The 18,403-nt window shown below is 35.1% G+C and overlaps 1 protein-coding gene across 18 annotated transcripts in view; it reads right to left on the bottom strand.

Moving 5' to 3' along the window:
- Window positions 1-18,403, bottom strand: part of PUM1 (pumilio RNA binding family member 1) — a 169,758-nt gene that overhangs the window by 94,932 nt on the left and 56,423 nt on the right. For 17 of the 18 annotated variants that reach the window (XM_031962381.1, XM_031962387.1, XM_031962388.1 and 14 more), the window contains exon 3: window positions 16,336-16,404. In XM_031962381.1, the coding sequence (XP_031818241.1) occupies window positions 16,336-16,404 (69 nt within the window). Of the gene's footprint in view, window positions 1-16,335; window positions 16,405-16,945; window positions 17,451-18,403 lie in introns of those variants that run through there. The other variant, XM_031962394.1, reaches the window with a different exon arrangement.

Below are 18,403 nucleotides of genomic sequence, written 5' to 3'. Positions count from 1 at the left end.
TTCATCAATTGGCTAAAGTAATATTTATACCTGTGTGAGATAGGATGCTAGACCCCCTTACCTAAATTGACTACTCAGAGGCATCTTCAGATACAAACAGGAAGGACTTATTCGGTCCTTGCAAGAAGAAGTCCAAGCACACCATGTGAGCAGAACAAAGCTTTCAGCTTCCATCTCCCAGCATGGCACGCCGGGCCTAGCAAGCCGGAAATAGGGAATTTGGTGATAGCAAAAGACGTGGGCTCATTGGATATACTGAAAAGGAAGTAACTATTGACCAATGGTCAGCAATTCTGTCTACTTCCTGTGGGCCACGTAACTTCCTGAACCTCAGAGCTAGGGTGTGACCTTTTCTGCCCTACAGTCCTCTGAGAATAGGGATCATGTGACTTCCTGCACTTAGGTCTAAGGGATCTGGCCTTTCCTGCCTTACAGACTTCTGAGAATGGGGACCATGTAACTTCCTGAAACTTGGGCCTAGTGTCTGACCCACTCCATTTCACAGACTTTTTGAGAAATCTTCACCTGGTCCCATTCATAACCACTCTTAATTATTTACAGTCTAACTTAGTTAGCACTTTTCAGTCTCTTGGTTAATCTTCACAAGAAGCTAAAGACCGACCTGTGGGTGACTCAGCTCTAATTACCCCAATTTCTCAAACCCTCATTTATACTGAAAGCTTGGCACTTAGTACAAGATTATGTCAAGTATTGAGCTTCCTTATATAACAACTACCAGTATTATAATCTATGTTTCCTTAAAAGCAAAAGCATAATATAAAATACAATGAAGCTGGTGACCAAAATATAATCTGTCAACTAAAAAGCAGCTCATAAAACCAGAAAATACTCATTTCTTAACAGATTTACACAATAGGAAACCATATTATTTCCCCCAGATATGAGATACAATGCTTGAAAGTACACATATCAAGGAAATGACAGGATAAAACAAAGGTCTAGGGTACAGCCTTGGGAGAAGAACCTGAAGATAAAGCATGAAAAGCAAACTATAAAAGAAACTGAAAAGCCTGACAGCCAGATGAGAATGAACCTCAGTGGAGGAGTTTGTACCTTTCTCCATAGACAAAATGGAGTTGATGAATACTCTGAAAGAAACGTGGAAACAACATAAAAATTCTGAACTTCAGTTACAGTACCATACAGGATTTCTAGGCACCATATTTCTAACATTGTAAATCCAAGAATCTTTATTCTTTCAAAAACTTCCCCATTAAATTAGAAGTAAACTATTTTGAAAAGGTAGTTTTCAGTGAGTTACAAGCTTCCAAGCATAAATCATAGAATTTACCTCATTTCTTCAACATTATTCCACTATTAGGAGTTTTAGACATGGTTTTCAAATAATGGAATTTTCAAATTAAGTGACTAAAATGTTTATCCATTGACCCTTAGATTCCATTATTAGGCTTATATCCAAGGAGGTTACTAGTAAGAAGTCCCCATGCATAATAAAATATTTTTAGCAGCACTTTTTTGGTTAGCAAACACTTAAAAACAAAGTAGATACTTGCTGATTAAGGAATAATTACAGTGCATTAAGGTGTTATAATATTGCTGTAATATAAAAAATTAACATGATGAATTAAGAGATGTCTAGATAGATCTACATAAATTGATCCAGAGTAAAGTAAGCAAAGTCATGAAAACAACATACAATTTAAATGGAAAGAATAAAAAAAAAAAAAAAAAAAAAAAAAAAAAAAAAAAAAAAAAAAAAAAAGCAAAAGCAAATGCTGCAAAATCACAACAAATAAGCATGGCTCAAAGAAGAGGAGATGAGCAAACAACACTACTTCACTCCTCTGCAAAGATGGGAAGTATAAGGGAGTTGTGGTGTACAATGTATTGATAGGTTATATTGATTTTTTCCCTTCTTTTTTCCATGCTTTGAAAAAATATTACATGTCATAAGGAATGGCTGTGTGGGTAAGAAAGAGTGCTGGGGAAAATTATGGTAACCTAAATAAAAAAAAAAAAAATTATCTATATATAGATCTTTCCAGTTACATTTTATTTGTGCTAACATTATAATCAACATTTAGAAGGTCTATAAATAAACTTGAAGAGTAAGGAAACTGCATATATTAAGGGAAGCTATTAGAGATTAGGTATTTGCTATAAATAATCCAAAAAGGAGATAAGCTACATAAGCACAATCAAGAGTTGGTTATACAAAGGGGGAGGAGAGTCAAATTAATCAAACTAGGCTAAAATGAAGATCTAAAGCATTAAGTGGACTGCTAAATTTTAAAAAATTAAAAAGCACAAATACATATCATACTCCCAATAGCTTGCCAATTACAAGATTTTTTTCTTAACTCTAAAACAAGAAGCATGTGGGAGCAATCCTACAGGTCATAGAATACACAAGAATGTAAACTCAGCCACAAGAGCACCTAGTACAGAGACTAATGACTTTGCAAGTATGTTGATGTTAATCTCCACTTTATCTTGTATATTATTTTTTGCATGCTGTCTCCCCCAGCAGACTTGAGCTCCTTGAGAGCAGGAACTTGTCTTTTACTTTTTTAATATGATTCCACTGCCTGACACACTTTAATAAATGCTTAATGACTCAATGATCCCCATTGTTCTGGTGATTTAATCAATTTAATCAAATGATTTAATACAATTGTACTGAAAAGTGTTTGGACATCTGAGAAAGAAATTTTCGAGCGATTTAATGATTTTCCCCCATGTAACTACTGTTCACCAACTGAGAGAAATGAAGAAACTTCTAATAGTATGGATAAATTCTCATTACTGGCAACCATTATCAAAAATGTCCTCATGGGAGCCTATAGACATCTGATACAACTTTTAGAAGGAAAGGAGTCTCTAGTGAAGCACTTCAGGGAATCTGTTGGCCCTGAGCCATTTGATTAAACGATTTAGACAAAGTCAACCAATATGTGAAGAACACAATCACAAAGTTCATGACACAAGAGGCTTAGTTGAAGGAATTGTAGATGATATTTAGCCGCTAAAACACAAGGAAAGGGAGAACATGCTAGCTGTCTTCAGTTATCTGAAGGGTTGTCATGTGGAAGGCAAAATTAAATCTGGGCCACTTGGCCGGAGATGAAATTAGAGAGAAATGATTAGAAGCAGCAAGCAGGTAAGAATTATCTTGATGAAAGGAAACCCTTCCTAATGTAATCCATAAGTGGAATGGGATGGAAAGTTGCTAGGACCTCCCTCATTCAAGCAAAGGCAAAAAGACCACTGTGTCAGGTATTTTGTAGAGGGAATTCTTTTTCAGGGATGGGTGGGTCTAAATGAAGGCTGACATCTTGTATGCAAGAAATATCACCACCTACCTAAAGTATTTTCTACTACTTCTGAAAGATTCATTTTACATAAATTTTTACCTAAGGTACCAGGCCACAGAACCATGTTCCAGTTTGTTTAAAGGACTTGATGGAAACCATTAACTTTAAGATTTTAAAATTTCTAATTACAGAATGTATATGGCAGACACTCAATAATATTAAATTAGTCAATAAGTTCTTTTCAGATTTTAACAGTAATCTTTAGTTATTTTTTTTAAAAAGTATTTATAGTATTTTCTTTTTATTTTCATCTTCTTTTTCAATGGCAGTCTCATCTATAAATCTTCAGTTACTTTCTATGCCTAACTGGTTTAGTTTCAGAATTGTCCCAAACTGAAATAACTGACATTTCACAAGTTCCAAACTACTTCTGTACTGCAATTTTCATTCCAATTTCAAAACAAGTGACTTTCTTTATTTCTTCATAATCTCTCCATTTAGCATTATCAAAATTTAATCTTTTGTTTGCAGTTCAATAATATTTCTAAAACTTCATAAATTATGAGGCATCTACAAAGACTATTAGTAAATAATCTCTTTAGATAGAAATGTCTGTTAAAAGTAAAGGCACTTTTTGATTAACCTTTTCCCCAAGTATATACAGCCCTGCAATTTTTATAAAATATGTGAAAACACAGTAAGTTACCTAGGCTACATCCTCACCTACTGAAAAAACAATTGCCACAATTGTATAACTATGTCCAACAGAAAAAAAAAAAAAAAAAAAAAAAAAAAAAAAAAAACAGGAAAGCACCAGAATATGTTCTAGTGTATTTGTGTGTGTGTGTTCATAGCAAATGCTTCCTGACCATATGTACATGGCAGACACTATGGGACATACTGGAACACTAGTTCCTGTCTGGCCAGGAGCTTAAACAAGAAATTCTCATGAAAATCAATTATAAGAAAAAAAAAGAAACAAATGCTTGAAAGCCTCCTACTTGCCCCTAAGTAAGGGCAAAGTCAAATGGTTGTGTTCATCAGGAAATGAGGACTTCAAGTAGAGCAATAAAGATAAAAGAAATAGCGATAGGATTTGAACCAAGAGAATAGGATGGGATGGGTCCGCCAATATCAGTACTCCCAGTTTAATACATTGCAAAACATGGCATTAACTCTGACTCTTGCACTTCCCTCACGTTTTACATCAGTTCAGTAGCTGTAGATTCTCATTCTATAATCTCTTTAATTAAGATCTGAAGGAAACCAGGAGGTGGAGAAGAGTAGGGGGAGCATTCCAGGAAAGGGGAACAGCTAGAGAAAAAGCCAAGAAAAGAGAGCTGGAGTGTCTAGTGTCTTAATGGGAAAAATTCTAATCTATGTCCTCCCTTCCATTCCCTCTGTCATCTCAACTAATGCAGACCTTTATAATTAAATGACAAATTACTTCAATAAACTCCTTCAGTTTAACTCCTCTCCTCCAAGCCATCCATTACTGGTTTAAACTTCTTGATGCAAAGGATAGCCAAAACATTTGTAAGGAAACCTATTACTAAATGAATGTGATGGGCACCAAGCAGGCAAAAATCTAGTGCTATCATACCTTTATACAATCTTCTCCCATGTTATTTTCTTCAGCACTTTATATTCCAGCCAAATTGGAATCTCTACTTTGCAAAATTCACTGCAATCTCTATTACTTTTTTTTTTTTTTTTTGCCGATTCCTGAAGTGTCCTTCCTTCCCTTCCCCTCCCCTACTTGTATTTTTAATCCATTCATTGATCACCAACTGCTCCACAAAATTCTTCATTATTTCCCCTCCATTTCACATGTAGAACTTCTCACTAAGATACTATACACTCCAGGCTCCCCATGGAGGGCATTTTCACTAGCTGTCTCCCATACCTGGAATGTTTTCCCTCTTTATCTCCAATTGCTTCAAAAAGCCTTCATGCATCCTCCTTAATTAATGCTAGTGTCTTCCCTCTGTTGATTATCTAAAACTGATCCTATATATAACTTTTTTGTATATTTTTTTTGCATGTCATCTCCCCCAACAGATGATGAGTTCCTTGAGGACAGAGACTTTTATCTCTCTTTGTATCTAAGGGTTGATCATTCTGGCTGGACAGGAGGGACAGCATTATCATGGTAGTAATTGAAAAGGATGGAGAAAAAATTATGTCCATAAATGGATTAATGATTGTTAATTATTATATAATTATATATAATATGACATATTACATAACATTATGAATACATAATTATATAATATTATATAATCTATTAATTGACAAATAATAATTAAAATGCACTGCAAGACATATTCAAGAGACAGCATTTCATCAGCAGGCTCTCAGGATTTTAGGGCTGGGAAGAGCTTTAGAGCACAGTATCTAATCTGCCCTGCTCCAGTAATCCATATTAAAGTGTCAAGAGAAGCTTACCTCTCTGTAAACATTCTCATTCTCCTTTTCTCCCCTAACCCAGTTAGGACACCGAAGGAAGGAACCCAGGTTCCCCACTCCACTCCAGTACTTGAGGCTCATTTCAGCCCTGAGTCTCACTGTTCAGATGAACAGGTAGTCACCAATTACAGAGTTATATCAAATACAGACTAATGTGCCTTTCAATCCACAATGCACTTGAACACTACTATACGAACGTGTTACACCAGTATGAGTTAGGATGTCAGTTCCCTGAGAACAGGAAAATTGAGCTTTTTATTTATATCTCCTGTACAGCACAACATTTGGCATGAAGTAAGCACTTCCTTTTTTTTTCTTGCATTCATTCATAACCAGAAAAGAGTCTTATAACCAACCCAACATGTGGGTCATCTGGGCTCTACTTAATTGCCTCTGACATAAGGAAGCACATTCCACATTTTCCTGATAGCAAGCAACTGGTAGCCCCTAGTTTGACCCTCTGGGAACAAAAAAGACAAATCCCTCTTCCATGTGACATAAGCTGAGTTCAAGTGCTCCCAACAATTGTTACCAAATAGTTCTTTCCCAAGCAACACAGTCATTATCAACGATGAAGTTCAGCTGCTTCTGATTCTTCCCTGTCTAGTCTAGGAGAACTAGGTGAGAATAGGATGCTCACCATATTATATCATCAAAAATTAAAAAGGAGAAAATGGATACATAATCTATCACCCCCCCAAAAAAAAAAAAAAAAAAACCCATCACTAAATTACATGAGAACCATGTCAGAATTTTGACAACTAAGGTTAAACAGAGAATTCTTATCAAAACAAGTTATAGAGATATCAAAAGATTTTTTCAATTATTTAGATGAAGGCAAGCCTTTTGCAAGATAAAATCTATGCATGAGGATCTATGCAAAATCTAGGATAAGAAAAGTTGACAATTGGAAAAAATATGCATCAAATATCTCTGCACTCAGTACAAATATATAAGACTGAGAGCTATTTCCCAAAAGATAAGCAGTCCAAAAAATATGAATAAACACTTCTAGAAAGGGTTGTAAATACTAGAACAAAGATGAAGAATCCTCCAAGAAGTCTAAGAAATTAAGAACCACAGCTCTTCTTAAGCAAAAGTTTCAGGACACCATCTATAAGGCAGTAACAACAACAACAATAAAAAGGCTCTTGAAAATGTAACCCATCATCAAACAAAAAAGAACTGTTCCCAAGCACAAAGAGAAGTGATGTTCTTACCAGCAGAATAATCAATCTGAAAGCAGACTCTCCAAAATGATCAGACCTGGATTCATATGTCCTTTGGCTTAAATAGAAATTGAAGAAATAACTTCAATGTTCTGTATGTATTTTGTTAAGAGAGGTAGACTGTTCTATGGAGGGAAACATATTGCACAAGTGATTTCTTTTCTAGAGAGGCCTTGATGAAACATGTAATTTGCTTTCTTTTCCCTTTTTTTAATTCACATTACCAAAGACAACAAAATGGAAAACCAATTCCCAATATCATGAAACTCCCTAGGTTGTGACAGTAGAAATCTAATTCAAAAACAAAAATGAAAACATGATGGGATGGAGAAGATGGCTGACACTGAACCTAATTCATTCTCCACCTTCTGAAATGGTAAAAGGAAGTCACAGTTATAAAGACACACACACACACACAAATACATTCCAATCAATAGATAAAAGAAGTAAGACAGTTAAATAGGGAGAGGGAAGAACAACAGGGAAGATACAATAAGTGAGGGACTTAGTTGTAAGCAAAAAACTCTAACTATGTTTGCACAAAAATATTGATAGCTACTTTTTTCTAGTGGAAACTGAGGGAATGGGTGAACAAGTTGTGATATGTAAATGTGATGGAACACTATTGTGGTAAGAAATGATGACAGGATGATTTCAGAAAAGTGAGGCAGATTAAAGGGAGCCAAACAAGACAATTTATACAATGACAACAATATTGTAAAATATTTGAAAGCTATAAGAACTCTAATCAATACAATAGCCAAAAATAAACACAGAAGATTTGGGATATAAAACATGTTCTACCAGCTCCTCTGGTTTCCCTGTCCCTTTCTTACCCTGACCTCCCCTCCACTTCCTCAGGGATCCAATCATACTGGCCTCCTGCTGTTCTTTGAACAAGACATTCCATCTCTTGGCTGCAGGCCTTTTCTCTGGCTCTCCTCCCACACCTGGAATTCTCTCCCTTCTCATATCTGCCTCCTGGCTTCCTTAAAATCTCAGTCTTTCTGGAGCCTCCTTAATCTCAGTGCCTCCCTTCTGAAGCTAAGTCCCAATTCTTCATGCATGTAGCTTGCATGTAGTCGTTTGCATTTTTATTCCTATTAATTTATGAGCAGTGACTATTTTTGCCTCTCTTTGTATCCGCAGGGCCTAGAACACGGAAGGCATTTGATAAATGCTACCAGACTGTTAAGAAGTAATGATTCAGGACAGACTGAAACAATTTTTTTCTTGGATCTGATAGTTTTAACTATTATACAGCACTTAATTATTATCTCATTTGAGCTTCACAACAATTATGGGACGTAGGAGCTATTATCATTTCCATTTTACAGTTAATGAAAGCAGAAAGAGGTTATGAATGACCTGATCAGGGTCACACAGCTATACCTACCTGAAGCCAGCTTCAACTTCAGTCTTACTGTCTTCCCCTGCCCTAAGCTATAACCACTGAACTACCAATGCAAATATTTATTTATTTTATTATGCATGTTTGTAACAAATTTTGTTTTTCTTTCGTTCTCAGGAAGGGGTAGGAGGAACAGACATACATTTTCTTTGACTCAAAATAAATAAAATTTAATTTTAAACAATTTTATGAGACAGATAGGGAAGTGTGTTTAGTTAATAAAATACTTAGATGACCATAGAAGAATTATGCAAAGAACATAAGAAACTGAATTTGTGAAAATTAAGTAGAGTCCTTTCTTATTTAAAAAAAAAAAATACAGATATAGGGTTAACACTCATATCACAGATCACTTATGCTTTATCAGGCTTCTTAACTATATGTAGCTTTTCTTCCTCCTTTTTTTTTTTTTGCTTTAAGAGGTAGGATCTGTCCTCTAACAAGTTCAGAAACATACATACATATGTTAACATGTAACACTGATATGGATCAACAATTCCTGGGAGCCACACAGACCCTGGTCAGAGAAGCCATGGAGGTATTTGTAAGAGGTCCAAGAAACACTAACCAACACAGTCCTTCTGTCAACAAATATTCTTATGAAATGGAAAAAAACAATGGTTTTTTGCAATGGTGGACTAAAGGTCTAGTCTTAGGCTACGAGGTGACTAAATGAAAAGGGTGGAACAATTCACTTTTCTGGGTTATTTCTTCACCTGTAAAATAAAGGAGTTGTACAAACTAAACAAGACAAAAGATCCTCTAAGGTCTGTAAAGGAAATTAAATTACGGAGGCAACAAAGCAGTCAGCTCAAAATGATATTAACTGCCACTCTATATAGACTATATATGCCACAGGATTTCCTTTCATCTTTGTTAACTCGAATGCCTCATCCTAGAAATCTAAGTAATCAGAGCACTAGTCTTATATAACTACAGGTAAGTAGATCACTCCTCAGACATCAGCTTTCCAGGATATATATGCAAGACAACTACTATGTGAACTCTGAAGACAGCATTTTATAAAACTTAAAGCATCACAGAAATGTTAGTTATTTCCTTGTAGGATGGTTGTTGTTAGGAAAGTACTCTGAAAAGCAAAGTTCATTACTACTGCAAAATTTAAAATCCTTGACCCAGATTAATGAGAACAGCACCCAACACCTATTTTGTTTACTAACAATCCCAAAGCACTGCCAGTCATCTTGACTGTCTTGTTGTAATGATTCTGGAGGAAAGAGCGAAGCTGATGATCTTGCATAGTTTTTACCTTACTTAAATCCAATTCACTCAAAAATCAAGATATCACCTTAGTGATAAATGAACAATTAACAACAATGCTTGTTCTATATGATATCCTTTTGATCAAAGCCATATCTTATTTTACTTGAAGTTAAAAGACAACAGTTTTAGTGATGATTTTCTCATTTCTTACTAATTCTTACTAAAGAATAACAAGAAGCAATGGCAAATAAACCATTGCTCAATACAAGCTTAGACATGCTCCATAAGCAAAGGAATTCTATCTCAGCAGGTGGCCAAGAAAGAAGTATGAGAGCATGAGTCACTAATCTGTTTATAACAAATTCTATTAAATCAAAAATCATATACACAAAAAGTTTTCAATTTATATAGCTCCGGGTTTTTTAAATCTTTTTTGTTATGGACCACTTCAGCAGTCTATGAAGTCTATAGACTTTAGTCGAGAGAGAGAGAGAGAGAGAGAGAGAGAGAGAGAGAGAGAGAGAAAGAGAGAGAGAGACTGTGTGTGTGTGTGTGTGTGTGTGTGTGTGTGTGTAGGGGGAAGGGCAGAAGTATGTGTATACATACAAATTTATAATTGGAAAATGCTAAAATTTCAGTAAGTAAAAATAAAAATGTTATTTTTCCACCAAAGTTCAGAGCTCCTGAAATTTATCTATATATACATATCTCAAGAATCCCTGGATTGAGGCAACTAGGTGACACAGTGGATAGAGCACTAGACTTGAAGTCAGGAGGACCCAAGTGCAAATCTGGTCTCAGAGACCTAACACTTTCTACCTGTATGACCCTGGGCAAGTCACTTAACTTCAACTGCCTTAGCAAAAAAAAAAAAAAAAAAAAACAAAAAAAAAAAAAAAAAAAAAGAATCTCTGGATCCCAGGTTAAGAATCTTTGATTTAAGTCAGTCTCCATAAGGAAGTCAATACTATTTTGGTATGTCATTTTATGCCATTACAATGCAATGAAAGAAACATCCTAAAATAAGCTAGTTTTATGACAAAAAGCAAATTATTTAACCTCAATTTCTTTATTAGTAAACTGGGGTTATAATGTCACTCCTACCTACTTACCTACCTGGCTTTCTCAAGCCTTAAAAGCAGCACTATAGGAAAAAAGAACAAAACAGTTTTTAACATAAAATCTGCAGGTGAAATACATGGTCATTAGCAAAGAAAGGAGAAGTAAAAATGCTGGCAGGGAAGGGGAGAAAAAGACACTACACGGTAGCCCCTTTTTAAAAGTACAACTGTACCACAGAGTCTCTATTTAACTATATGTAAAAATAAATGAGAATAAATCAATGTTTAACAGCTCTCAAAGGAACAGGTTTTTAAGGACAGTCACTTCAGATGTATTACAAATATACAAACGGAGTTCACCTCCATTATCACCTTAGTGATAAATGAACAATTAACAACAATGCTTGTTCTATATGATATCCTTTTGATCAAAACCATATCTTATTTTACTTGAAGGTGGGGGTGGGGAGTAAGAAGTGAATTTGGAACTCAATTTTTTTTAAATGTCAAAAATTGTTTTTACATGTAATAGGGAAAATGAAATAAAATATTCTAAAAACAAAAAGCTAAAGTTCACTTGTGACTTTACATATGCAGCAGCCCAACCCTCCCACCCTCCTTCCATCTCAGCCTCCAGAGGCTCTCTATTCCCATAGGGCACAATTCCAGCATCTTTTTCAACACAAACTCTTTGCAGCTTCCCCACAGCCACCCTCCCAAACCTATTTTGCATAAACTGTGTTCACTGATTTTCTATTTTGGTTCTCTCAGATTTTCCCCTACATTTGGTTCCTCCAGCAGAAGGCAAGCCTCTAGTGAAAGGGGATTACTTCCTTCTTTATACCTGTACCCTCAGAGCCTTATAGTAGACCACAAGTAGCTCAATAAATAATTGATGGACATAATCAAAGCAATGGGAGGGAGGGGAATGTAGGAGTAAGGAATACTTCTCCTTTATAGAACAACTGGCATCTTCCTTTCTCCCTGCAGGTTTACCCCCCAAAAAAACACTTTGACCAAAGGCCTGTACACATTAGGCATCTCTGATTTGCATGTAAGCTACCAAAAATAAAGCTTCTCATTTTTAAATGTTACATTTATATCTTAAAACAGATTCATCTGAAAGTCTTAGGCAACTACTATCTCATGGTTTGAGAAGAAAGTTTATCCCAAGTTAAATATTCCAACATTTCCCAGACAAGAAATCATTCTAAATAAAGGATAGAAGGGAGACACTCCAACTGAGATTAGTGCCTAAGCATAGATCAGAGGGACTTGAGCAACATGCTTCCCAACCTGGAAATTTATATCTTAATCCAAAAGGTTCAAAATAACAAGAAGAAAATGGAAAGTTGGATATTCAAATCAAAGGCCACTCTCCCCAAAATTTACCAGTTTGGCAAACAATTCTCAAACACATTCTATCAAATCCCAATCCCTATCTTAATTATAATTCTACTCTTTCCAAAAACTAAGTACTTTCCACTAAAACCAAACCTGAAATTCTTCTTGGGTATCTACTCTGTACAAATAGATAGAAACTGACCCCAAAAAAAGCAGTGTCCAGAAAATTCAGAGAGGATCAAGAGGGTACTTAAAAGGGAGAATGCTGTGTAGAGGTCAAAAAGGATGAAATTTAAGAAAAGCCAACAAACAGATTTGACAATTAAGCGATCATTAAGAACTTTAGAGAAAAGAGACTAAAAAACAAAAAATGTATACAAAACTACAGCAGCTCCTACAGTGATAGCAAAGAATTGGAAATTGAAGGGATGTATATCCCTTGAAGACTGGCTAAACAAGTTGTTATATATGATTATGATGGAATACTACTGTGCTATAAGAAATGACAAGCAGAATCTCTCAGAAAAATCTGAAAAAACATACATGAACTGACGTAAAGTGAAATGACCAGAACCAGAATAGTATATACAGTGATAGCAATACGGCACGATGACCAACTGTGAATGACTTGGCTATTCTCAGCAATGCAATGATCCAACAATTCTCAAGGAAAACTATCATCCATCTCTGGAAGAACTGTAGGAATCTGAATAGAGGTTGAAGCAAACTTTTTCTCCATTTTTGTCTATGCTTACTTTCACAATAGTATCATGGAAATATTTTGCAGAGCTGTCCATATACATGCATACATACATGCATAACCAAACTGCTTGTCTTCTCAATGACAGGAACAAGGAGAACTGGGAATTCAAAAAAAATTTTTTTTATGAATGTTAAAAATCGTTTTTACATATATCTGAGGGGAAAATAAAATTTTACATTTTAAAACAAAACAAATCAAAAGAACTTAGAAGAGAGGTTTTCAACTCAATAGCGAAATCAAAAGCCTGACTGCAAAAGACTGAGTGAGGAGAGAAGAGAAAGTGGAAACAATAAGTATAATCAGTTTTTTTCCTAGGAGTTTGACTGTGAAAGAGATGGTCAGACCTGCAGGCTCAGAGCAAGCATAGAGAGTCAAATTTAGTTATGGGCACTGTGCCTCAGTTAATGGCACTTAAGATCACATCAGTTTTCTAGGGAGCCAAAACCCACCACTGAATCTTAAGCTTTCAGTCCTCTAAAATACTCCTACACACACACACACACACACACACACACACACACACACACATCCCTCTGCCATCTTATATTTGATGAAGATGATTTGTTTTTCAACCCATGTATAGACTTTGCATTAATTCCACTATGGACCTTATCTGCTCTAGACACCTTCCAAATTCCTGATATCATCTCACCCAAAGTCCGTACTGCCCCAATCTAAGTCCTGAGTTTTTTTTTTTTTTTTTTAAGTGCTACATATCCAAATACAGTTTGTATCCCACTACAAATAGTAATGCTTAGTTCTGCACTGGTCTCTAAAACTACATCTCCAATTTTGGAGACCATTAGGATATTTAATTCTTACCTTATTTATCTATAAGACTTTCAGGATTCCATATGACTTTATAATCAAACTACAAGTTGCCCTTTGAAGAAACAACTAGTGAATTGGCATCTACTAGTCTTTGACAAGTGAAATATTAGAAATGAGTGTGTAAAAACAATTTCTATGTTTCTTTAAAATTTATATTCAAGTCTTATTTTCAAAATTACTGAGTTAACTTGATTTACTCTTCAAAGTTTTATTGCTATCTTTCCTATTCCCTCTCCCCCACCTCCATTTTAAAAAAATGAATAACCCTAGCTTTCTGAATATAAAGAAAATTGATGAGAAATTGTTCTCACCAGGAGTAAGTAGAAATGGACTGAATTGCAACACTTTTAAAAAACAGTCTATGGATGAATATATATTCACCTAACAAAAATAAAACTAGCAAGGTATTGAAGAAACTTAAGTTCTAAGCTCTACAATTAATCTTGTGTTCAAGACAAATGTCTAAAACAAGATGACTAAAACTATATTTTGTAAAAGATTTCATAATTACTCTCTATCAGAGTTTTTAACAATTAACATTTTAAAAATCTTTTAACAAATCTTCCCCAAAAGAAAAGGCATAAAATATCGATGCATTATATCATACTATTTCTATTAAAACTCTAGGTACAATAGTTGGACTATTATAATATCCCAAAGAGGTCAAAAGAGAAAAATAAAGTTGAATATACATCATTATATTTGTAAAAACACTTTGTAATGGCAAAGACCTGAAAAATAAAGTAAATATCTATCAAGTGAGGAATGGCTAAACAAATTGTGGTACATGAATGTAAGAAGACAACAACAAAAATGGAAACTGAAAATATCAACAACAAAACAATCAAAATTGAATGCTGCAAAACTCTAATAACTAAGCTTGGTTAGAAAGAAAAGACATATGATTACAGCTCTCCCCCACCCTTTCTTTGCAAATGTGGGAGATCTATGAATGAAAAATACTGCAAAGAAAATAAGACTTCTGTGATCTGTTGGTTAGTTTCACAGAGCTCTATTTTTCTTCATTCATATTTGTAAAATTCATTATTATAAGAGATCTTTATGAGAGAGATCTAGAAAGAATAAAATGAGGGGGAAAGAATACAGTGAGAAATACAGGTGATTTCAAAACCAGCTAATGACAACAACAAAAATTAGTTTAAAAAGTAGAAGGTGAATTCTGTGGAATTATAATAACCAAGGTTAGCCCCAAATAAGAGCTATAAGAATGGACCTCCCTTCTCTGAGAGGGAGAAGGGGCGCCAAGAAGGAGGAATTATGAACAGAGAGCTAAGTGTAACTTGACTGGTTTTACTGAACTACTTTCCCCCACACACCTAACCTTTTAAAATTTTTGTTATAAGGGATAATTCTGAAAGGGGGAGTGGGAGAGGAAAAGCTACACTCAGAAATGAAGTGATGATGTAAAAATAAAAGATATCGATTTTAAAAAATGCACTGGGAGAAAATAGAAGGAAAAAACTCCAAGCAGGAAATCTGAATATCGAATCCCAATGAAACCAAGAAAACCCAGCATTGAGCAACTAGAAGATCATAAGTGTCAAGTTAGAAGCAAAAACTAGACAACTGAGAATTCTGGAAACCAAATACAAAAGCAAGCAAGAAATGCATATAGATCATAAAACTGGAAGAAACCTTACATCTAGTTCAAACTTCTTTTACAGATGAGCAAACTGAGGCCCAGAGGTCAAGAATCTCATCCACTGTACACAGCTACATCAGGGCAGTAATTCTGCAGCGCTGGTACAAAAAACACATATAAAAGATAACATTTGTCCCTGTTTCTATTAAAATTTTAGTGAAGACTAGGAAAAGATTTGGAGTACAGTAGGTGGTATTATTCATTGATAGCAGGCAGCCCAAGCCAAGTATTTGCACATAAATGATAAAGCAAAGTATGCTGAGAGAGCCATCAGGGAGAAATTAGCAACCCAACATTTCACAAGTGGAGTTATAGCGTTCCAACCAAGGACATTCTACCTGATCTTTTACAAGTAATTGTTCCTGAAAACAATTAATCAGCAAGCAACTAGAAAAGAAAAAAATCATCTGAAGTACAATTTAGCCAATACACATTTCAACTACATTTACTGACTACATTATTCCTTTGTTCTAAAATATACTGAGCTGGAAATTTTTGTTTCTTAGAAGTTATTACCAGCCATATCCTGACTCCTAATTAGCTAATGGCTTACTCGTGGCCTGAATTCAGATATACTTTCAACAGAAATTCAATTTAAAGTTAAGAATCTAACACTTAACATCTCACTATATATTTCAGTTCTGGGTCTCAAAAGCGGAACCAGCAATCTCCAGAAACAGGTTATCATAATATGCTGATTAGAAAAAACTATGCCATTCCTGTAAACATTTCCATCAACTAGAAAATGAGGCAGATTTAAAGATTGGATGTTTATAAGAAATTTGGGAGAAACAATTCTTTACAATGGTTCCATTTAATATAACTGAACTATATTCATGGATTTGTCCTTCGTTTTTTAAAGACATTAGATAATGTAGTGCTACACCAGAAAATATCTACATTTATCCCACTGCTATTATAAGAATGGTCACAAAGAGAAGAAAGGATACCCTTCTAAAACTATATAATTCAGACATTTTAGAAAGACGGTATCTTCCTTCCAGGAAAACGGGATCGCTTTTCTTTCATACCAGTTCCACTTACCTCTCCCATAGCTCTTCCCTCTAGAGCAAGTGCTTGAAAATCATGGTTCAGTTCATCCATAGATCGTACCTGTTGTTTTAAAGAAAATTATACATATTAGTATCTTGATTTTACATCCTTGTTACAGATTAAAAGAATTTCTATGGCTGTCAGATCTAAACCCACAAAATCATCAAAAAATGCTAAATCACTAAGTTCAAATTTTTACTCACCTTTTTATCTCGGACACAAAAATCTCCACTTGAAATATTCTACAAATCTTTATCAAGAAAAAATATAATCCAAGCTTCCCTATATAAAATGCTGTAGGATAACTTTAGATCATATCTTAAGGCTGAATATATTGGCAATGCTAAAATACTAAAGTTGTTTTGAATTTACAACTTGATATTATGATTTCCAAAACTGCAAGAACAAAAATAGCATCTGTTATTTAAGTCATTAGTAGTCCCTTTTTTTTCAAAACATACTCTAGAACCCAGGGTTCTTTAAATTGTGTTTTCATATAACTATTCTAGTGAGTACACTAGTAGAAGCTGAGGAAAGAGAAAAGATTCAAAAAAGATAGTGTCTGTCTACAATAGCAGGACAATGTTAAGTGCAATCTCACCCAGATTCTTCCCACGTCCTCCTGAGTGGTCGCCCTGCCACAAGTCTCTCCCCACTGCAGTGCAGCCTCTACCCTGTTACCAAAGCACAGATGTGTTCATGTCACTCCCCTGCTCAAAAAACTCCAAAGCCTCCCTAGAGCCAGTAGCGATGGGAATTCCTCTAAGGAACCGCTAAAACCTTTCACAACCATGCACTAAACCTAGTTTTCTAGTCTCACTGTACACATTATTCCCCTTCCCATAGAGTTAGTTATCTCTGGTTCTCACACACAGTATTTGCACTAACCATCTCACATGCCTAGAATACAATGGCTCTTCACCTCTGCCTCAGCCAATCCCTCACTCCCTTCAAGAGAAGGTTCCCACATCATCTTCTCCATGAAGTCTTCTGTGATTCCCAACTGCTAAGTAACCTTGCCAAACTACCTTGTATTTCTTTCTATGTATCTCGGATACACTTCTGAGTCACTTTTCATTCCTCCAATTCCTCCCCCAATTAGAATAAATGCTCCTTCAGAGCTGGGATTTTTTTCTTTCCTTATACTTCTATCCCCCAAAATATAGCACAGTGCTTGGCACATAGTAAGCACCAAATAAATGCTTATTGTCTGATGGGATAGATTAATTGGTATTATGCAATAGCACGTGATAGAAAGAAAGGTAGCATTTAATGGCTTCACATAAAAATAACCAAGAAGACAGTAAGAGGTAAGTCATGTCTGAGAATCATTTTAAGGAACTGGAGAAGAAATAACCAGGGGAAATAAAAACCGTAGTTGTCTGTAAGAACCTAACTAACTGTTGAATGGAAATGGGATTAGGCTTTGCCCAGTTTAGGACAAGAGAACAGAACTAGGAGAATTTGGAGAAGTTCACAGATTCCTAGAGCTAGAAAAGAACTGCAAGAAGGCAGAGACAGTTAAGGCCATATTTCCTACCATATCACCTACCAACCACATGTCCTACCATATCACCTACCAGTCATATCTACTATATAACCACATTTTCTATCACACCTCTAAAATGTCCATCATTTGCTTCAACTTCTCGTTATTTTTTAGAATATGATTTTTAATATTTAGATCATGCATTCATTTGAATTTTGGGTGGAATATAATAGAAGAAACTAGTCTAATTAGTCAGACTGCTTACCAATTTTCCCAGCAGTTGTTATGGAACAGGAAATTCTTTCCTAAGGAGTTTTTCTTTAAATTCATCAAATACTAACTTACTGTGTTCCATTCACTACTTCCCAGCTGTGGAAGACTGCAGATTATTTTCAGAATCTTTTTTAGATGTATTAACCAATTTCACTGAATTTTCTCTTCTTATTTTTTAATAATAAAAAAATAAGAGGAGTGAATTTTTATTCACTGCTGCTAACCAAAGAGTCTATATAGCTATGTGACACAATATTTCTATACATTGGGGATCTTTATTCAGCCACCAAAAGAATG

Source organism: Sarcophilus harrisii, chromosome 3 (genome assembly GCF_902635505.1).
Source record: "Sarcophilus harrisii chromosome 3, mSarHar1.11, whole genome shotgun sequence".
Lineage (NCBI taxonomy): Eukaryota > Metazoa > Chordata > Mammalia > Dasyuromorphia > Dasyuridae > Sarcophilus > Sarcophilus harrisii.
The sequence above is the reverse complement of the archived record's forward strand: the minus strand, read 5'-3'. Positions and strand labels throughout refer to the sequence as shown.